Source organism: Schistocerca americana, chromosome 1 (assembly GCF_021461395.2).
Source record: "Schistocerca americana isolate TAMUIC-IGC-003095 chromosome 1, iqSchAmer2.1, whole genome shotgun sequence".
Taxonomy (NCBI): domain Eukaryota; kingdom Metazoa; phylum Arthropoda; class Insecta; order Orthoptera; family Acrididae; genus Schistocerca; species Schistocerca americana.
Genome location: NC_060119.1, coordinates 318,800,892 through 318,821,791, shown reverse-complemented (window position 1 = coordinate 318,821,791; position 20,900 = coordinate 318,800,892). Strand labels below are relative to the sequence as shown.

At 40.5% G+C, this 20,900-nt stretch overlaps 1 protein-coding gene across 1 annotated transcript in view; it reads right to left on the bottom strand.

Annotated features, from left to right (window-relative positions):
• The window catches only part of LOC124546627 (COMM domain-containing protein 4), a 48,901-nt gene extending 29,744 nt beyond the window's left edge, over nt 1-19,157 (bottom strand). Inside the window, exons 1-2 of the mRNA XM_047125054.1 lie at nt 18,981-19,157; nt 18,699-18,764 (exon numbers count right to left, since the gene is read on the bottom strand). Of these exons, the coding sequence (XP_046981010.1) occupies nt 18,699-18,764; nt 18,981-19,157 (243 nt within the window). The remainder of the gene's footprint in view (nt 1-18,698; nt 18,765-18,980) is intronic.
• Nucleotides 19,158-20,900: the final 1,743 nt, after the last annotated feature.

The following is a 20,900-nucleotide window of genomic DNA, read 5'->3' as shown; positions in this document are numbered from 1 at the left end:
TCTGAATGTACAGTATGTTGGTTTTCTTCTCTGGAATAACGTAAACACGCAATGTTTCAGTGTTAATAAAAATAAATATGATTAAGTGATAAATAGATGTCGTTACGTTCCTTTTCGAATTGTTACCTAATAACTGAGCTGCGTCATGCCTAGTTCAATTCCTCAAGTAGCAGTGGATCAGTTCAACGTCTGCACAGTCTTAGAACATGACATGGGTTTCTATTCAAAATATTATGTATTCACTTCCCTCTGCAAGTCTAGGAGTCTACAAATGAAATTTCCAAACATCCTGTATACAGACAATGCTGCTACCAGTTGTCTCACGAATATAATACACGGCCCGGAGAGATTTCATTCCCCGTTTTTATTCCCCCTTCTTTAGACAGCGGTTGACACACCTCGCAATGGATACGAAATGTCTCGCTGCAATGTCGCTAGTGGCAGTCACACCTCCAGACATTTGTCGCGGAAGGTTCATAAGAGGTGACTGCATATGTCTACAAGCAATAAAGAATAATAAAATTCGGGAATTTAATTTTTCTCTAGGTGTCAAATTATCACTTACTATATTTCTGGGTTGGTTGAGAAGGAAAAAAAAAGAAACTTTTTATGAGACGAAAGTCTCGTAGATACGCAATTGTAGACATACGGACTAGTAAATGATGTGCTGAGGTAAATGCATGTGGTCTACTGCACACCGTTTTATGTTTAAACTGCCTCCACGCACACGAGCGCACCACTGGCAGCTAACTTTTAATGACTCCCTAACGCTCTCAAAATAGCTTGGAGTTTTGCGAGTAATTTCTACAATTTCAAAAAGCAAGCAACCAGCTCTTCTGCATTCATATCCAAACACACAAAGAAATTCACAGGCCTAAAATCGGGACATTATTGTGATCAAAACACTGACCAATCGCCGTAAATCAGACAACGATATAAATTATCATTTTGGTATACTCTAATACGAACACGAAAGTGTACAGATGTCATAATGCTTTACTAAACGACAACTTAATTTTATCTAATTTATGGCAAACGCTTCGCGAGAAATAAAAGAAAAATTTCTCCATGGAATGTGAAGAGGATCAAGTTTCCTTAAAACCTGTCCTGATAGGCTCTTATACGAATTCCGTGGCGAGTTTCGGAGTTTAACTCATGGCTAGGTTGACCATCATCTGCATACTTCAAATCTGTTATTGCAAGCTTCTGAAGTAGTTCACGCGTTAGGAAATCACTGACTGGCGAATTTTGCTTCTTCTACAACTTTCATGAGTTAACTCTCGTTTCCTGTAAGATGTTTCACACCGGACGTGGACGTGGACGCCACGCTCACGCCGTGGTGGTCACATGGAATCTGTTTCATTAACATAAATGTCTTCGACATACGATATGAAAAGGGAATCTCATCATTGGATAAACCATCCTCTGTACTTGTTCCTTCTCTCGGCTATTGCTTCTTCTCTTGCACCAGATACGTGGTTAAGGGCTTCACAGAAAGCATCCAGCTACTCAGAAGCCTTTACAAATATAAGATTTCTTGTGAACACAGTGCAAACAGTGACGCGGGCATTCCTAAAGACTCCGGCAAAACTGTTAGTCCTGAATAATCCGCCACAAGATCGGCGGGATCCGGCTGGCCTGTATAGTTCGACGGTCGGAGGACGAACTAAAACTCGTTTGTTCAAGTGGTCGAATTGAGGAGCGCGCAGATGCGGTTGAGCGTGTGAGGTGAGGCGACCTTCTCCGGTCTGAAACTCCGCGATTTAGATGGTAACCAACGGCTGTTTACGGAGAAATTCTTACTTTTGTGTTGCTTTAAGCTGAAAATGGAAGTTTAGGTGGAAGTTATGCACTTGTTCGACCAATTACCTTCTCGCTATCACTCATTATCGCAAATTTCTCAGTTTCCCTCACAATTTTCCAGCAGAAATATTATGCTTTCCGAGTTGAGGATTCACCCCACAGAAACCAAACCTTCACAACTCACTATATATAAACCAAGGCTACTGTCATAACGAACAACAGCAAAGAAACAGCAATTCACCTGTCACTTTTATATCTGCATACGAAGATTTTTCGTAATTTGCATTTTTGTAATTGTGTTAACCCTTTGTTTCCTGACATAAGAAAAAATTTACTTTTTAACATTTTCTTTGCAGAATTTATGCTATTGTGGCCTCAAATGACGGTAGGATTTTTTGTAAAATTTTATCTTATTTTTCACAACTTTTTTCTCTCCTGGTACTCAGAAGTACCGTCAGACTCCGTGGACAGAATCACAACATGCGCTGAAAAATGATCCAATTTTTATAACTAGTACTTTATTCCACATAAACATTAAATATTTTTACATTAGAAAATTAATTAACAGAAATATGATATGATATTTCTCAATTTTTTTTTAAATTTCGCATAAATTTATTCTAGAGCAACTTCACAATACACAGTAACTTAGCTATACATATCACATATTTCGTGTTAGTGATACCTCATGAAATTGTAGGAAACAGTTCTTTTTCTCATTGAAGCACAAATAACTTTACATGTACTACATTGTGAATGTGGTCTCGACTGAATTTTATTTTTCGCACACATTTCGCATCGTCCTCTTTTACAACTGAACACTGCAAAATGGTTTTCTCGGTTGCCAAGATGTACATTCTTCGGAACAGAAAAGTTATCCTTCCTTCTCTTTGGGGGAGTTATTTCATCTTTACCAGAGTTTCTCTTTTTGAGATTTGGCACTTGCTGTTCATTCATTAGCCCTAGTGCCACAACACTCCTGAATTCCAGCAGTGGCAGTGCCCCATGTAGATAACTGAAAATGACGTAAGCATTGACAAAAGCAATTTCTATTGCTCCCCAGAAGAGACGGTGCCACCATTTCTTTGATCGCCTGTCAAGACCATACGTTGAACGTAATCTGTCTGCATGATCCACACCACCCATGTGTTTATTGTAATCACATACAATAACTGGTCGTGGTATAGTCATACTAGTTCCATCTTTCTGTTTTCTTGTCACTACGCTCTGTTCAGTGCCATGGAAGTTTGACGCAAAATACACTACTTTATTTTCCCTCCATTGAAATACTGTTAGGTCTAAAGATGACTCTCTGTGATTTGATTCCCCACGGTTTAGACACTTTTCTTTAGGTAAATTCCCTGGAAAACCTTTCGTGTTTGTTCTAATTGTTTCTGTGTGAGAAAAAGTGAACAGAACAACTAGTGAGAGGTAACGCATTGTTGCTACAATAAAGTGTTCGCACAACCTGACGGTACTAATAAGTCCGCCTCATATTTTCCACTTTATCTCATTCACTTGTAACGTAATGCTTCAAACTATTATAAAAAAACAAAGAAGGTAAGAACGTACAATGGGAAACTCAACGGAAGTTTCAATAAATTGCACACAAACTCAGGTAACACCATTGAAACAAGCACATACAATCTTCTGTTTTCACAGCAGCGCGCAAAAAACAATTTCAAGCTCTGACCGCCAGAGAGGTCTATGTATTGCACAATAACATCTATGAAACAATAGAGCAGAGTTACTGTTACGTACCGACGGGCTCTCAGATCACGAAACTGCACCACGAGAAAATAATGAGAGTCAAAACTTACTGGTACTTTTAAGTACCGTCAGGCAACAAAGGGTTAAAATAAAAAATAATGCTATGCGATTAAATGCACATTTTTCATCCCCATATAGAACCTTGTAAATGGCTTCACATGTTTCAGGTATAATTTTCCCAAGGGCCTGAGGTAATACAATAGTGTTAAACTTCATGTTATCCAAATCTCTTCCTCATAGCTGCGAACCTTATTACTGCTATAGGTCGTACTCGAGGAGGGACTGCGTTTCTTATCGTATTATTTCTCTCAGTTAATAGTACCACCAATGACAAGTTTAAGGTGCGTACTTCCGTCCTTTTTAAGGTGGGGTAAATCCGGTACAAACCACTAAAGGCAGTGTGCATGTTGTATTAGTTTCTTTATAATCACAGCTGTGTGCGGGTCTGGTGCAAGTTGGTCGGATATTACGCAAATTGTAGTCGACGTGAGTGCAGGTTTCCTTCTGCCACAGTTTTTCCTTGTGTTCATGTATCGTATATTAAATTGATTTCAAATGCTTAAATCAGCCATTCTTTGTATAAAAAAGTTATAAGCGTTACTGCAGCAGAGAGTAAGACTTTCTTTCGGCCGTAGTAGCCTTGCGGTAGGTATCGCGAGTCTGACGCTTGGGAGAGCTGCAGCCCAGCAATCCGGTGGAGATGCCTTATTGCCATCAGATTTTACAAGTCATCTCATGATTTTATAAATACACTAGTTATTTTATTTCTTACATTTACGTCATTGTGGCAGTATACCATTCTATTATTTACAGAAATGTACAAATATTTATGACATGCCTACTCAATACAAATGGAAGTGCACTGCCAAGAGAGGTCAGAGGACAGAGGAAAATTCAAGAGAAGCTTTAGGAAGGTTGAAAGCAAAGAAAATACTATTCGGGGAAGCAGAAAGGCATTATAGTATTCCGGCACGAACCTTAAAACGAGGAATGGAGTCCGGCAATTTGGAAAACGGCGCACTGGGTCCAACAGCTACAACTATTTCAATAATTACCTAAGTCTAATTAATAACCGTAATACTTTTAAATTAAATATAATCAAAATAAATATTAATAATATTTTAAAAAAATATTATCTGCTATGACCAATTTATTTCCATTTCCTTTCACAAACTTAGGTTCATTTGGACCATGAAATGAGAAGAAATTGGTTGGCCATATTAAGGCTGTTGCAGCAGCTGGGTTTGCGACTCACAGGTTGACGGCAAGAAGGGTTGCATACAGAATGGCAAAGAAAATGAGACTACCAAACAAATTGATCAACGAATCTAAAACTGCGGGTTATGACTGGTTAAATTCTTTCCCACGTAAAAATCCAGAGCTGAGTGTACGCAAGTCTGAGGGTCTTTCCTAGAAAGACCGGCGGGAATAAGTAAGGAAATTGTTGCTAATTATTTTGAAGTATTGGCAGAAGTACGAAAGGAAAATGATTTATTTTTAACATGGATGACTCCGGAATGTCGGCAAACAACCAACTTGATTCTGTGATAATGGAGAAAGGTACCAAATCTGTTCCTGTACTAACATCAGAAGAGAAATGCGAAAATGTGACTGTTCTGGGTTGTAATGCTGCAGGCCAGTTTATGCCTCCTGTCTGATATTTAAGGGGGTAAATAAGACAGCGAAGTATGCTAATGGCTTGCCTCCAAGTTCCGACGTTTACATGAACCGAAAGTCATCGTACATTAGTACAGACTTGTTTTACATGTGGTTCACTGATCATTTCCTGAAACACAAGCCAACGGGTCACGCCTCTCACAGCAATTCTTCGTAGTTGCTTCAGACAGCTGTTGGCAACGGTGTGGTAATGATCTGCCTACTTAGCCACTGCACTCATCCCTTGCTGCCTCTGGACGCGTCATTTTTCGGGCCCCTAAAAGCATATTTCTGAAAGAAGCTTCAGCATGGGTTGCACAAAACGAAGGAAAATCACTCAGTCTTAAATGGGTCGACTAGTTGGTGCAGCTTGGAGTAAAGCCGCGTCTGTAGGAACAGCGCTTAGTGTCTTTGAAGCCATGGACATTTATCCCTGTAACCCAAACCGAGTACCTGAACACTTCTCAATGTCACACACAAATGAATCACCACCATCAGCGTCAACACAAAAACTTCCAGTTCTATGGATCCCTCACTTTCTTGCTGGTTCTTCCCAGAACTCTTCACAACCTTCCACTCCTAGTACGTCACCTGATAAAATGACATCAACGAAACTTCTCCGGAAAATATACCCGATACCAAAACTGCCCAAATGAACGTAAGACGAAAGCTCAATCCGAACCACTTTCTGACGGATCCTACAAGCAGAGAAGCGTGAAAAACAAAGGCAAAACGAAATTAAGGAAAGAAAACAAAAGGAAAAGTTGAAAACAGTATCATCCGTCACTGCACGAGGCAGGACACGACCAGGTAAGAGAACTATCGCAGGAACTGGAAAGTATACAATAGATTCAGAAACCAACCGCTGCTGTGAATGTTGGGAAAATTATTTCCTAACCACATAAAAAGATGACTGGATCCAGTCTGTGGCTTCACAAAACATGCTAGAGAACAAAGCCTCAAAAAACAATCTATGTAAATTAATACCTTGTACGCTGTAAGAGGAAATTAAAATATTACGTAAATTAATATCGTAAATTATGATTCAATTCGTGTTACTACTCTGTTGTATGCACATAATTTCCTTGTTGTATGTTACAACGCTCAGTTTTATAAATGTTGAAGAAATCGGCTTAAACTTCATTTTTTTTATTAATTATTTTGCTGCGGCATCTCTCCCGAGAAGCGTTGGCATCTGTACCGGGTTTCACGGAGAGTCGCCGCTCATGAAAAAATTCCTTTGTTCCGTCTTTTCTCAGTACAACATTAGGTATGTTAACAGAATATTGTGATATTGAAATCTTATGCTTTTGTTATTAACTACTGCAATTTTTTATTTTGTTAACAACTTTTACAAATTTCTTCTGTCTCAAATAATGAAGAATTAAAATTGGCTGCGGCAGAAGGAGCATTTGTCTACCACAATGTGCGTCACAGTCACAGCTATAGTTCCATTGACAGCATATCTGGGCCTTTCTTTCTTTCTCTCTTCTCTCAAACGGCGCAGGAGGGTGCAATAGTATGAAACATTGATAGTTATGCCCTTTTCCATGTAATCCATCATTATTGTCCTTCCGCATCACGGAAGACCGATACCATCACCTTTCCGGCTGATTTTTGCACCCGGGATTTTTTTTTTGGGATAGGGGATGAAGGATGTTTCCATTGCTGCGACTGTTGTTTTGTCTCAGGATCAAAGTGGTGAACCCACGTTTCGTCCATTGTCACATACCTTGCAAGAAAGCCTACTTCGTCCGCTTCAAATTGGCGGACGATTTCCTCACAGCACTGCACACGCTCCCGTCTCTGAGCTGCATTCAAGTCTTTCGGGACCCACCGAGATGAAACTTTCCAATTCCCAAAACATCCACAACAATGTCATGAGGACGCCCATGGGAGATTCCAAACGTGGTTTCAATGTGCTGCAACTTTGTTCGACGATCCTGCAAAATCGTATCGTGAACTGCAGTTTCATCCACGTTTGAAGCCGGACACCCAATTTTTCACTGTTGCATAAGAAGGAGCACAGTCCTTAAGTGTATTCCGCATGTCCTCCACTATTTCCTTGGACATCATTCCCTTCAAATGAAGATATTCAATCATATCACAGTTCTTAATTTTCTCGATATTCGTAATTTTGCTTACGCTACGATATCCAATGCATCCAAGGGCAAAACTAACTAAACTTGGGCCGCGAAATTTGACTTGCATACCCACGAAGGGTCACCATAAAAGTAGGTGGTGGTGTTTGTCCGAGACATTACGGTAATATGTCGGGCTGGAAATTTTCCGATCACCCCTCATACACGTAGCATACTGGAATAATAGGGGGCGACAAAATTGTGTACTATCGAATGAGGAATTAGGATACATTAACGACGTAAAAGAAAGTCTTTTGTAGCAATGCCGAACGCGTTCTACTACATCTGCATAGATACTCTGCAAATTACATTTAAGTGCTTGGCAGGGGGTTCATCGAACCACCTTTACAATTCACAGCGCGCGGAAAGAACGAAAGCCTATATCGTTTCGTACGAGCTCTTATTTCCCATATTTTATCGTGGTGATCGTTTCTCCCTGTATCAACAAAATATTTTCGCATTCAGAGGAGAAAGTTGGTGATTGGAATTCCGTCAGAAGATTCCGTCGCAACGAAAACCGCCTTTGTTTTAATGATGTCCAGCCCAAATCCTGTATCATTTCAGTGACACTCTCTTCAATATTTCGCGATAATACAAAACGTGTAGCCCTTCTTTGAACTTTTTCGATGTACTCTGTCAGTGCGGGCCGTGGTGGTCGAGCGGTTCTAGGCGCTTCAGTCCGGAACCGCGCGACTGCTACGGACGCAGGTTCGAATCCTACTTCGGGCATGGATGTGTGTGATGTCCTTAGGTTAGTTAGATTTAAGTAATTCTAAGTTCTAGGGGACTGATGACCTCAGATGTTAAGTCCCATAGTGCTCAGAGCAAGCTCAGTCAGTTCTATCTGGTAAGGATCCCACACCGCGCACCAATATTCTAAAAGAGGACGGACAACCATAGGGTAGGCAGTCTCCTTAGTAGCTCTGTTACATTTTCTAAGTGTCCTGCCAATAAAACGCAGTCTTTGGTTAGCCTTCCCCATAACATTTTCTATGTGTTCCTTCAAATTTAGGTTATTCGTAATTGTAATTTCTAGGTATTTAGTTGAATTTACGTCCTTTAGATTCGATTCATTTATCAGGTAACCGAAGTTTAAGGGATAACTTTTAGCACTCGTGTGGATGACCTCACACTTTTCGTTATTTAGGGTCAACTGCCAATTTTCGCACCATTCAGATATTTTTTCTAAATCGGTTTGCAATTTGTTTTGATCTTCTGATGGCTTTACTAGTCGATAAACGACAGCGTCATCTGCAAACAACCTAAGGTTAATTGTTAACTGACCCTAACAAGTAGTAATACTGACGACACTCGAGAGAAAAGTAAACGTCATGGTTACATGAAGCTCTGTTCTTACGGCAGTGTGTCCGTCTCTGTAGCTGAGCGATCAGCGCGACAGACTTCCATGTGGAGGACGTGGGTTCGATGCCGGTACTGCCAGGTAGTTTTCCTTGGTGGGAAGACTGGAGCAGTGTGCACTCAGCCTCGTGATACCAGCTGAGGAGCCGAGTAATAACCGCTCCAGGTTACGAAAAGTGACAACGTCGGGAGAGCGGTGTGCTGACTCGACACCCCTCCATATCGCATCCAGTGACGCAGTTGGCGGAGGATGACACGGAGGTCGGCCAGTGGACGGAGTTATCGACAGTGTCATCAAGGAGACTACCAAAGCAACATTTGGTTGCGTAAATCACAATTTCCCTTTAAGTAAATTACGGTGTAACAGGAATGTGTCAATAGTAAAGAGACACGTATTAAGCAATCAGGCATCATCCGATTGGGAACCAATGACATGTGGTGCCCCCAAGATTCCATCTTAAGGCCCTTTCTTTTTCTTGCATATATCAATGACGTTTCATCGATAACATTACCAAATTCCTAGTATGTTTTTTTTTCAGATGATACAAACATTGCAATAAATAGTAAATCAAGTATAGCCTTAGAACGGTCGACTAATGAAATTTTCATCGGCATCAAAAAATGGTTCTCAGTTAATTCTGCCATTAAACTTTGAAAAAACATACTATATGTAGTTCAGCACTTGTAAAAGGTTTCCTGGGAGTATACTCCTAAAATATGAAGACAAACAGAGAGAAGACGTTGACCGTGTTAAGTTATTGGGGTTACAGCTTGATAATAAATTTAACTTTGAGGAGTATACCACAAAACTGCTGAATCGTCTAAACAAATCTCTACATCTACATCTACATTTATACTCCGCAAGCCACCCAACGGTGTGTGGCGGAGGGCACTTTACGTGCCACTGTCATTACCTCCCATTCCTGTTCCAGTTGCGTATGGTTCGCGGGAAGAACGACTGTCTGAAAGCCTCCGTGCGCGCTCTAATCTCTCTAATTTTACATTCGTGATCTCCTCGGGAGGTATAAGTAGGGGGAAGCAATATATTCGATACAGAGTATCGAATATATACTCAATACAGAGTATTTGCTATGTGAATGATGTCACTCATAGGTGGTATAAAAATAAAAAAAAGGTAACATCCTATACTTAATTTCATTCCATAATATCATACGGGATTATTCTCTGGGCGAAATTAGTCAACTGAAAATAATTATGGGTCTCTGTATGCGCCAAGATGGAGATCTCCCAAAGTATTCCATTCGTCGCGCCGATAAGTGCTCTCTCCATCACATGCTCACATGTATAAATGCGCAATAAGAAAACGAGAGGTTAGAGATTTTAGTCTGTACACGAGTGCAATAGTTGACCAAAGCTATTGAAATGCAACAGATTTAATGGATAATCGTTTCCTCTTGGAGAGGTAGAGTATGCTGACAGAAACATCTATTTGCAGCAAGAAACCTCACCTCTGAAATTGGATCTTCAATCCATATTTCGCTTCGGTGACAACTGTTTGTATGCTAAATTAAGCAGTTGCGTGATATAAAAAGCCTCCTTTTTTATTGTTTACAGTTTGAGAGTGCTTGTTGCTCACTGTGTACATTGCTGTACACAAACTGCTCATGCCTTTTGGCACCATACTGTATGAAATACGGTTTACTGCAAGGTATGTCAGTAAGCATATGAGTACCTGTAATATGGACATACATCCTATTTGTACACATTATTGCAATACATGCACTGTGTAATTTTTAGGTGTGTGGTTTGCGAAGGGGCGTGGCAGCCTGAAACCGGTAACCACTACAGCTGAATTTGCAACTGAGACGGATAAAATAAACTATCTGATTTCCTCAGTGCTATATAGTTGCGGACCTACTATACCGTGACAGCATACCTCGAATAATCAAGTACTCAATTCTGTTTGTGGTATGTTGAGCAAGTAGTTGAAGCTGGGAGCCAGGGGTGAGACAGTATGTTTGTGGGTGGTAGTGAACAGAGAGTAATCAAAATGAGAGTCGTCAGGAACAGGTAGTGAGGTTAGTGAGTCCATGGAATGCTTTCCAGCACTTTAAAAAGTTTATGGGGAGTGTAGACCCGTGTCTGGTGCACATCTGACGCCAGTCCGGCTTTTTTTGTGTTTAATACATTACTGACGTGTCTCTATTTTTGCCAGTGGAATGTGAGTTATCCTGCTCATGAAGTCGCAGGAAGGTGCAATATATGAGATGGGATTCTGGAAGGAGGAGTGAGTCTTGTGCAGGGAGGGTGTCACAGTGAGAATATAAAGTCTTGGTAGGAATGTGGTTGGATATAGCGCCTAACAAGGTCTGCTGCAGGAAGGATGCAGTAAGAGGGATACCGTCTGATTATTGGAAGGCCAGGAGGCAGCTTCCAATCTGGGTTTCTATGGATTCCCAGCAGGCATTCCAGTTGGCGCATGAGTAATCTTGGATGGAGATTGGAAGGGACTGGACTGAATGGGGATGACGTGTCTAGGAGATGGCGAAGAGTGTAAGTAGGTGGTCACTTTCAGTTGGATCAAGGAATACTGCAATAAGGCGTCCAAGGAGATTGCGAAATGCTTGGACAACATCATGTGTGGTGTTACTTTCAAGATGGGTGTGGTGTGGGATGGGAAATATGTCACCTTGCAGGGAGTCGGTAAACTGACGCCACCACTGGAGTTCTGTGGGGGACCTACTGTGGAAGCTGAGGTCAGTGGCAATAATATAGATTGAAAAGGTATGATTCGTGCCCGTGAGAAAGTCGTATGGGATGTGGTAATGACGTCAAATGTAGATGGTTGCACAGGTAATGGTTACGGTTTGGAAAAAGAGGGTAAGGATAAGGTGTTTGGTGGGAGTATTGTATAAGGATTGTGGCTAAACAAGGACTGTGGCAACTCCATCACTGTCCAGGGGAAGGGTGTTATCTGTGTGACGGAAGATACAGGATGAGGTTCAGATAGTATGAAAGGTTTGCTAGAACATTTAATTAAGAATAAAACTAAGGACGTTATGTTGGGACAGAGTATGCTTCAAAAAACGTTTATTGGAGGGTAGGGAGCAGATGTTCTCCTACAGTATTTTGCAGAGGTGTGTGTTGGTGAGGACTAGATGGAGCTTAGACTAGGGTGTCGAAGCAGGTAAAGAGGAAGTGAACCTGGCTGTGAGAGTAGGTGTCTTAGGTGTTGGGATGGAAGATGGAGCTGGCAGCGAGCAAAATCTGTTGAAGGATGTGTGGATTTGGCATGGATGAATATTTTGGAGGATGACTGTCATGAATTAGATTTTGTCTTCAGCAGTGGGGCCCGGCAGGGGGAACTGTTGGGATAGATGAGGGTATCAATGGGACTGTTTAGGACAGTAAGTTCTGGTTTAGCTGTTTTGATTTCTTTGTACACTATTATGTGGTCCAAAATGGGTGAAGTTACATGTTACTACAGCATACGGCTTTCGTCTGTATATGCTGGATGTGGCGCTGCTGCTGTTTACAGTTCACTGGTTTTAAACCCTGCTGTTTTTGGAAAAAATTTAAATAGTTTAACTGTGGTAGTTGACTTGTACTTTTATTGTATTAACTGTTTTATCCTCGATGATTGGAAGTTTTAATAAAGACGTTGCCTATATTCTGATATGGCACGCCCTACATGAGGATTCCTTGTGGGAGTCACGAAAGTAGACTATCAGTTTTCTGTATGTTCTGTCACTGTTCATTGGTAAACGTAATTTTGTTATACATACATGTAAAGATGTTTACATGATTTACACGATATTTTGGAAAATACTGGTTTGTCTGTCTGGTACACATATCCTGGTACGGTATGCTCTATATCTTGTTATGTTGTTGTTATGGTCTTCAGTGCTGAGACTGGTTTGATGCAGCTCTCCATGCTACTCTATCCTGTGCAAGCCTCTTCATCTCCCAGTACTTGCTGCAGCCTACATCCTTCTGAATCTGCTTAGTGTATTCATCTCTTGGTCTCCCTCTACGATTTTTATCCTCCATGCTGCCCTCCAGTACTAAATTGGTGATCCCTTGATGCCTCAAAACATGTCCTACCAACCGATCCCTTTTTCTAGTCAAATTGTGCCACAAACTCCGCTTCTCCCCAATTCTATTCAATACCTTCTCATTAGTTATGTGATCTACTCATCTAATCTTGAGCATTCTTCTGTAGCACCACATTTCGAAAGCTTCTATTCTCTTCTTGTCTAAACTATCGCCGGCCGAAGAGGCCGTGCGGTTAAAGGCGCTGCAGTCTGGAACCGAAAGACCGCTACGGTCGCAGGTTCGAATCCTGCCTCGGGCATGGATGTTTGTGATGTCCTTAGGTTAGTTAGGTTTAACTAGTTCTAAGTTCTAGGGGACTAATGACCTCAGCAGTTGAGTCCCATAGTGCTCAGAGCCATTTGAACCATTTCTAAACTATTTATCGTCCATGTTTCACTTCCATACATGGCTACACTCCATACAAATTCTTTCAGAAACGACTTCCTGACACTTAAATCAATACTCGATGTTAACAAATTTCTCTTTTTCAGAAACGCTTTCCTTGCCATTGCCAATCTACATTTTATATCTTCTCTACTTCGACCATTATCAGTTATTTTGCTCCCTAAATAGCAAAACTCCTTTACTACTTTAAGTGTCTCATTTCCTAATCTAATTCCCTCAGCATCACCCGACTTAATTCGACTACATTCCATTATCCTCGTTTTGCTTTTGTTTGTGTTCATCTTATACCCTCCTTTCAAGACACTGTCCATTCCGTTCAACTGCTCTTCCAAGTCCTTTGCTGTTTGACAGAATTACAATGTCATCGGCAAACCTCAAAGTTTTTGTTTCTTCTCCATGGATTTTAATACCTACTTCGAACTTTTCTTTTGTTTCCTTTACTGCTTGCTCAATATACAGATTGAATAGCATCGGGAAGAGGCTACAACGCTGTCTCACTCCCTTCCCAACCACTGCTTCCCTTTCATACCCCTCGACTCCTATAACTGCTATCTGGTTTCTGTACAAATTGTAAATAGCCTTTCGCTACCTGTATTTTACCCCTGCCACCTTCAGAATTTGAAAGAGAGTATTCCAGTCAACATTGTCAAAAGCTTTCTCTAAGTCTACAAATGCTAGAAATGTAGGTTTGTCTTTCCTAAATCTTTCTTCTAAGATAAGTCGTAAGGTCAGTATTGCCTCACGTGTTCCAACATTTCTACGGAATCCAAACTGATCATCCCCGAGGTCGGCTTCTACCAGTTTTTCCATCCGTCTGTAAAGAATTCGCGTTAGTATATTGCAGCTGTGACTTATTATACTGATAGTTCGGTAATTTTCGCATCTGTCAACACCTGCTTTCTTTGGGATTGGAACTGTTATATTCTTCTTGAAGTCTAAGGGTATTTTGCCTGTCTCATACATCTTGCTCACCAGATGGTAGTGTTTTGTCAGGACTGGCTCTCCCAAGGCTGTCAGTAGTTCTAATGGAATGTTGTCTACTCCCGGGGCCTTGTTTCGTCTCAGGTCTTTCAGTGCTCTGTCAAACTCTTCACGCAGTATCATACCTCCCATTTCACCTTCATCTACCTCCCATTTCCATAATATTGTCCTCAAGAACATCGCCCCTGTATAGACCCTCTATGTACTCCTTCCACCTTTCTGCTTTCCCTTCTTTGCTTAGAACTGGGTTTCCATCTGAGCTCTTGATCTTCATGTAAGTGGTTCTCTTTTCTCCAAATGTCTCTTTAATTTTCCTGTAGGCAGTATCTATCTTACTCCTCATTAGATAAGCCTCTACATCCTTACATTTGTCCTCTAGCCATCCCTGCTTAGCCATTTAGCACTTCCTGTCGATCTCATTTCTGAGACGTTTGTATTCCTTTTTGCCTGCTTCACTCGCTGCATTTTTGTATTTTCTCCTTTTATCAATTAAATTCAGTATCTCTTCTGTTACCCGAGGATTTCTAATAGCCCTCGCCTTTTTACCTACTTGATCCTCTGCTGCCTTCACCATTTCATTCCTCAAAGCTACCCATTCTTCTTCTATTGTATTTCTTTCCCCCATTCCTGTCAATTGTTCCCTTATGCTCTCCCTGAAACTCTGTACAACCTCTGGTTCTTTCAGTTTATCCAGGTCCCATCTCCTTAAGTTCCCACCTTTCTGCAGTTTCTTCAGTTTTAATGTACAGTTCATAACCAATAGATTGTGGTCAGAGTCCACATCTGCCCCTGGAAATGTCTTACAATTTAAAATCTGGTTCCTAAATCTCTGTCTTACCATTATTATATTCTATCTGAAACCTTTTAGTATCTCCAGGGTTCTTCCATGTATACAACCTTCTTTCATGATTCTTGAACCAAGTGTTAACTATGATTAAGTTATGCTCTGTGCAAAATTCTACCAGGCGGCTTCCTCTTTCATTTCTTAGCCCCAATCTACATTCACCTACTACGTTTCCTTCTCTTCCTTTTCCTACTGTCGAATTCCAGTCACCCATGACTATTAAATTTTCATCTCCCTTCACTACCTGAATAATTTCTTTTGCCTCATCATACATTTCTTCAATTTCTTCATCATTTGCAGAGCTAGTTGGCATATAAACTTGTACTACTGAAGTAGGCGTGGGCTTCGTGTCTATCTTGGCCACAATAATGCGTTCACTATACTGTTTGTAGGAGCTTACCCGCTCTCCTATTTTTTTTTATTCATTATTAAACCTACTCCTGATTTACCCCTATTTGATTTTGTATTTACAACCCTGTATTCACCTGACCAGAAGTCTAGTTCCTCCTGCCACCGAACTTCACTAATTCCCACTATATCTAACTTTAGCTTATCCATTTCCCTTTTTACATTTTCTAACCTGCCTGCCCGATTAAGGGATCTGACATTCCACGCTCCGATCCGTAGAACGCCAGTTTCCTTTCTCCTGATAACGATGTCCTCTTGAGTAGTCCCCGCCCGGAGATCCTAATGGGGGACTATTTTACCTACGGAATATTTTACCCAAGAGGACGAGATCATCATTTAATCATATAGTAAAGCTCTCGGGGAAAATTACGGCTGTAGTTTCCTCTTGCTTTCAGCCGTTCGCAGTAGCAAAACAGCAAGGTCGTTTTAGTTAGTGTTACAGGGCCAGAGCAGTTAATCATCCAGACTGTTGCCCCTGCAACTACTGAAAAGGCTGCTGCCCCTCTTCAGGAACCACACGTTTGTCTGGCCTGGCCTCTCAACAGATACCCCTCCGTTGTGGTTGCACCTACAGTACGGCTATCTGTATCGTTGAGGCACGCAAGCCTCCCCACCAACGGCAAGGTCCATGGTTCATGGGGGGTGGGGGGTATCTTGTTATAAGCACTCAATAATTTTTGTGACAGTTGAGAAACTGTAATTTTAACTTTCCGTCTCACAAGATTATTTGAAAACTGGTTCTGATAACCCAAAACTAGTAATCAGTTAAATAAAAAGTGACTCTTGCAACGTTGGCTGTTTCTACATCGAACTCAAAGAGATATTACGCTATTCTAATTAGCAACAACAGACAAATTTCTGGTGGAAAAAATTACTTTTCAGCATTACGTATTGTCAGAAGTGCTGTTACAGACTTTACTCTCTAATGCGTTCTAAAACATGATTCAAAAGGATGTTTTGGCACACTTCTGAACTGTGGAAATTTGAAGGAGCACGAAGAAATTCCTAACTCATTGCCTCCTTGCTCAGATAAACTCATCAACAGGTGACAGAGGAACAATGAGAAGAGAAAGTGTGCAGGAAGGTTCTATAGATGATATTACAATTTTAGAGAACAAATTGCCAAAGTTTCTTCTCGACTGTTTTATCAATGTTAACCAGTAATCCTTTTTTGAAAAGACAAAAGTTCAAAATGTTTCTTGTAGTATCTGTTTTCTCTAGATTTATTCCAGAGAAAAGTTCGCTATCGATTATCAGGATGGGGTGCAGAGCGCACACTGCAGTAATTAACAAATCATTAATTGCACTGGATCAGCTTACACAGTTACCAGTCCAGTTTCATATGCTATTGTACCTGATTATCTGCAGGATATGCTAGTTGTTCATGTTTGTAATTAGAAAATAGTTCCGAACATAAAAAATAAATTTCCTAATCTTAAAGTGAAGGAATTATTTTCTCATGGAGGTGATCAACACGTCAGTTAATATGACTTACAACAAAGAATATTGTGGTATTGCCTTGAACTGGCTTTTCTTTTGTACATCCAATGTAAAGGATCTCGTGATGATGTTAATGGAATGCTGAAGCAACATCTGCAGCAGTGTGTGAAAGATAGAAAAGCTCTCATTACTGATGGCACATCTTATGTACGATGCGCGAAATACATAACTGATAAAATTAATAATTAGACGTTCCAGCAAAGAAGCTAAAAAGCATGCTGATTAGTTACAACAGCATTGGAGCGCTATCAGATCTCTTCCTAACACTCTTTAAATCCGCAGTGTCCAGACCGTTGGGAAATAACACAGTTAAAATAGGTTTGTTGTCTGAGGAAAACGGCACACACTTCCATTTCAGACCCATCGAAAAACAGAATGTTCGAGAAGACAACCTCATTACTTCTTTCATAAGTAGTTGAATGGTAACTTTCCACTGTCTTTTGGTCAGTAGGTTATCGTTAAAAACTGAATGAGGACATCTCCATTAATTTATTGGACAAGCTGGCAGCGAAGAGTGTGAAAATTTTTTTGTTAAATTCCTTAAAAGAGCACAGAATAAATTTGCGTGGCCAGAAAAGGATGATCTTAGTGAAGCTGACATTTCCCAATAAAAAGCCGATCACAGATTCACGGGAAAGATTAACGTCCGCTAAAATGAATTTAAAATTTTAAACTAAATTTGTTCTTTGTTATCTGAATACTCTTCCTTATTCATAAATATACCATTACACAACGGGTTCAACATTGTTAGATATTATATGAACGAGTGTTCTTTCAGTCATGTCCGAAAGAACAGACACCACACATTCATGTAACTGGTTTGCCTTGGTGGGCCGTGATCTACGAACTTCAGTGCAGATGCACATTTACGTTCGACCTCCAGCGGGAATACAGGATTAATGAGCATGAAGGACATGGATAAGGGACTATGGATAGGCAACGCTAGGTGAGAGTGTGGGTCAGCCAGGGAGCATGCCGAGATAGTCACGCAATTGCGATAAACACCGTGTCCAGGTGCCACAGTGGTTTACGCAAATGCCTAGTGAGCAGGAGATCCTGGGTTCGACTACTAGTCAAGCACACATTTTCACTCATCACCGCTGATTTCGCAAAAAGTTCTGATGCAGCCGATATAATTAGCTTCTTCCCTTTCCTTTCTCCGCCCCCGCCTTCAACTTCAGTTTACACAACTGTCACAGACATAATTTCAGTCCTTCATATATAATTTCAGTACGTCATTATAAGTTAAATGAATGTGTTACACCTGTAACAGCAAAACGTTACATCCGTAACATTTACTTGTCTTATTTTTTATTAGTTTCACTAAATTTATTTAATGTCCGATATAATTTCATGAATACTGTTCTTGTGCTTTATATAAATAATACAAGGTTCTCTCTGTACTGACGAATCTCTTAGATATTACGAAAATTTCAAATACATGTGAATCAACTTCAATTTGCTGAGTTACGTCTGTAACACCACCATTTTAAGTTTTAGCGGCAAATGAACACAGTTTGCTTCATGAAACGCTGGCTGTATCTTGTTCATATTCAAGTTCATCTACAAAAAATTAGTAAAATTTACCCGTTTTATTTTCATGTTAATACTTCACTTCCAATTGCACAACGGAGGAATCATCCACTGACTGTTTTTACAATACAAACATTAATATAAGCTACCTGTAGCGTTTTTTTCTACAGTTTCTACTACATAAAAGTGTAAAAACGAGCGGTTAGAGGAAAAAAGTAAAATCCAGACTAGGAGATACTTACGTCGATGCCCTCTCCTATAAGCGACCGTGCTACCTGCTGGCAAAGCAGCTTCATTTTAATTGACGTCTGGAACAAGAAAAATGCACAATAACTAACGTGCCTGTGCGTAGAACTGCGTAGGTTATATTTCGAATGGATACCATTTTTTAAAATATTTCCAGTCAATGTAAAAGACTATCAATTGACGAGGACCACACAACGTGATCAGTTAAGGATGTTCTAAAATGATACGTGTCAAGTGCAATATGCATATAAATGACTTGTGAACTACAGTATACGTACCATACGCGCCAACGTATTTATTTCTGCAAGAATCCAATCTGGGCAGTCCAGATCTCCGCAGAACCGGAACCTCTGAAAAAGAGGTGCCTCTTTACTTTCTTCAACAAATACAACAATGATGTTAAGGCAGCTGTAGTTACGAATAAACACGTGGCTACTGCATTTGCATATCAGCATGAGTGACACGAGCAAGAAAAAAAGAATAACAGTTCAAATTTGTTGAGTTGGATTGTCAAATGTTACAGTAATTCCACGAGCTTTCCATTGTTAATGTCTGCCATTAGTAGAGCAAGGATTTTTGTGGAATTACATCCGCTTCCACGCACGTGGGAAGCGTATATGTTCACGGACTGTCAGCGCTGAGATACTTCATTTTATTGTTAGGTATTTTAACATATTTCAGTACATTACGTGTTTAGAGGTATTTCAACTTCATGCTACATAAAATCACATTGGAATAACCGAAATAAAATGTTCAAACGTAGCTACGTTCTGTATTTATATTAAAAAACCTACCTGTTACCAACTGTTCGTCTAAAATTGTGAGCCATATGTTTGTGACTATCACAGCGCCATCTATCACAAAGCGAAAAAAAGTGATCCAACTAAAACATTCATATTTCTTTACGTACTACACGAATATGTAATGAAAAATGGGGGTTCCTATCTAAAAAACGCAGTTGATATCCGTTTGACCTATGGCAGCGCCATCTAGCGGGCCAACCATAGCGCCATCTGGTTTCCCCCGTCAAGCTAGAAGAGTTTCGTTCTTTGTAGTTTTTTCGTTTGATGCTTATTTCGTGAGATATTGGACCCGGTCACTGTCAATGGACCAACCTGTATATGTTACTGATGTGAAAGCATAGCAATCGTCTAAGAAGCAAATGTTATTGACGCACAGATGCAAAAGACTCCAAACTCCACAAATGAATATTTATTTATGTGCTCCACTATGGTTGCTGCCAACATTCCATGGTGCGAATTTCAAAATTTCAAATGAACGAATATCTCTCCTAGAAAAGTACTGCTGGAAAATGATCCCTGATGGACTGAGGCTAAGGAAACACTATCTAAATTTTTGTTTGGAAACCTCACTGCTGGCTATCGCGATGGAGAAAACCCTCATAACCATTACTGATTTCTTGCACAGTGTTGGAACGCACAAGTCTTTAACAGCTATTCGTTTAGTGATTGACGGTCGAAGTGCTGCGGGCTGGGGGAATTCACGAAGAAAAAGATCTCGGTATGTATTTGGAGGCTACGACCTACACACTAAAGGCACTTACTTCCTACGCGTAGTCTATCCGCCTTTAACCAGATTGTCTGCCCCATGAGCTGTAACATATCGCCAAAAAAGTGCACGGCAGCTGCCAAGAGGTAAAAAAAAAAATAATTTCATACGCCAAGAAAGTGTGTTTCAAAGCACCGCAGTGTGTCACACCATCGGCCCTTGTGCTGCCGCCTGACTCTGTCCTAATGAGTTGGGGTACATGGATTGAAGCTGATGGTTTTTATAATGAACATTTTCAAGCCTTGAAATCTAGGACTAATTTCCGAGAGAATCTTGTGTTTCGTCACTAGACGATTCCGCTGTACCTAAAATCGAAAATGTTTTGTAATAGATCCATAGCAAATTCTGCTTCCTTGCCAGCTGCATTAAAAGATCAGATCTTACCGGTTCCTTCAGCAGAAATCGTCAAGTACATCAAGTACGGGCCGGCCGGAGTGGGCGAGCGGTTCTAGGCGCTACAATCAGGTTCGAATCCTGCCTCGGGCATGGATGTGTGTGATGTCCTTAGGTTAGTTAGGTTTAAGTAGTTCTAAGTTCTAGGGGACTGATGACCTCAGAAGTTAAGTCCCATAGTGCTTCAGAGCCATTTGAACCATATCAAGTACAAGCTGACAGATTAGAAGTGATAT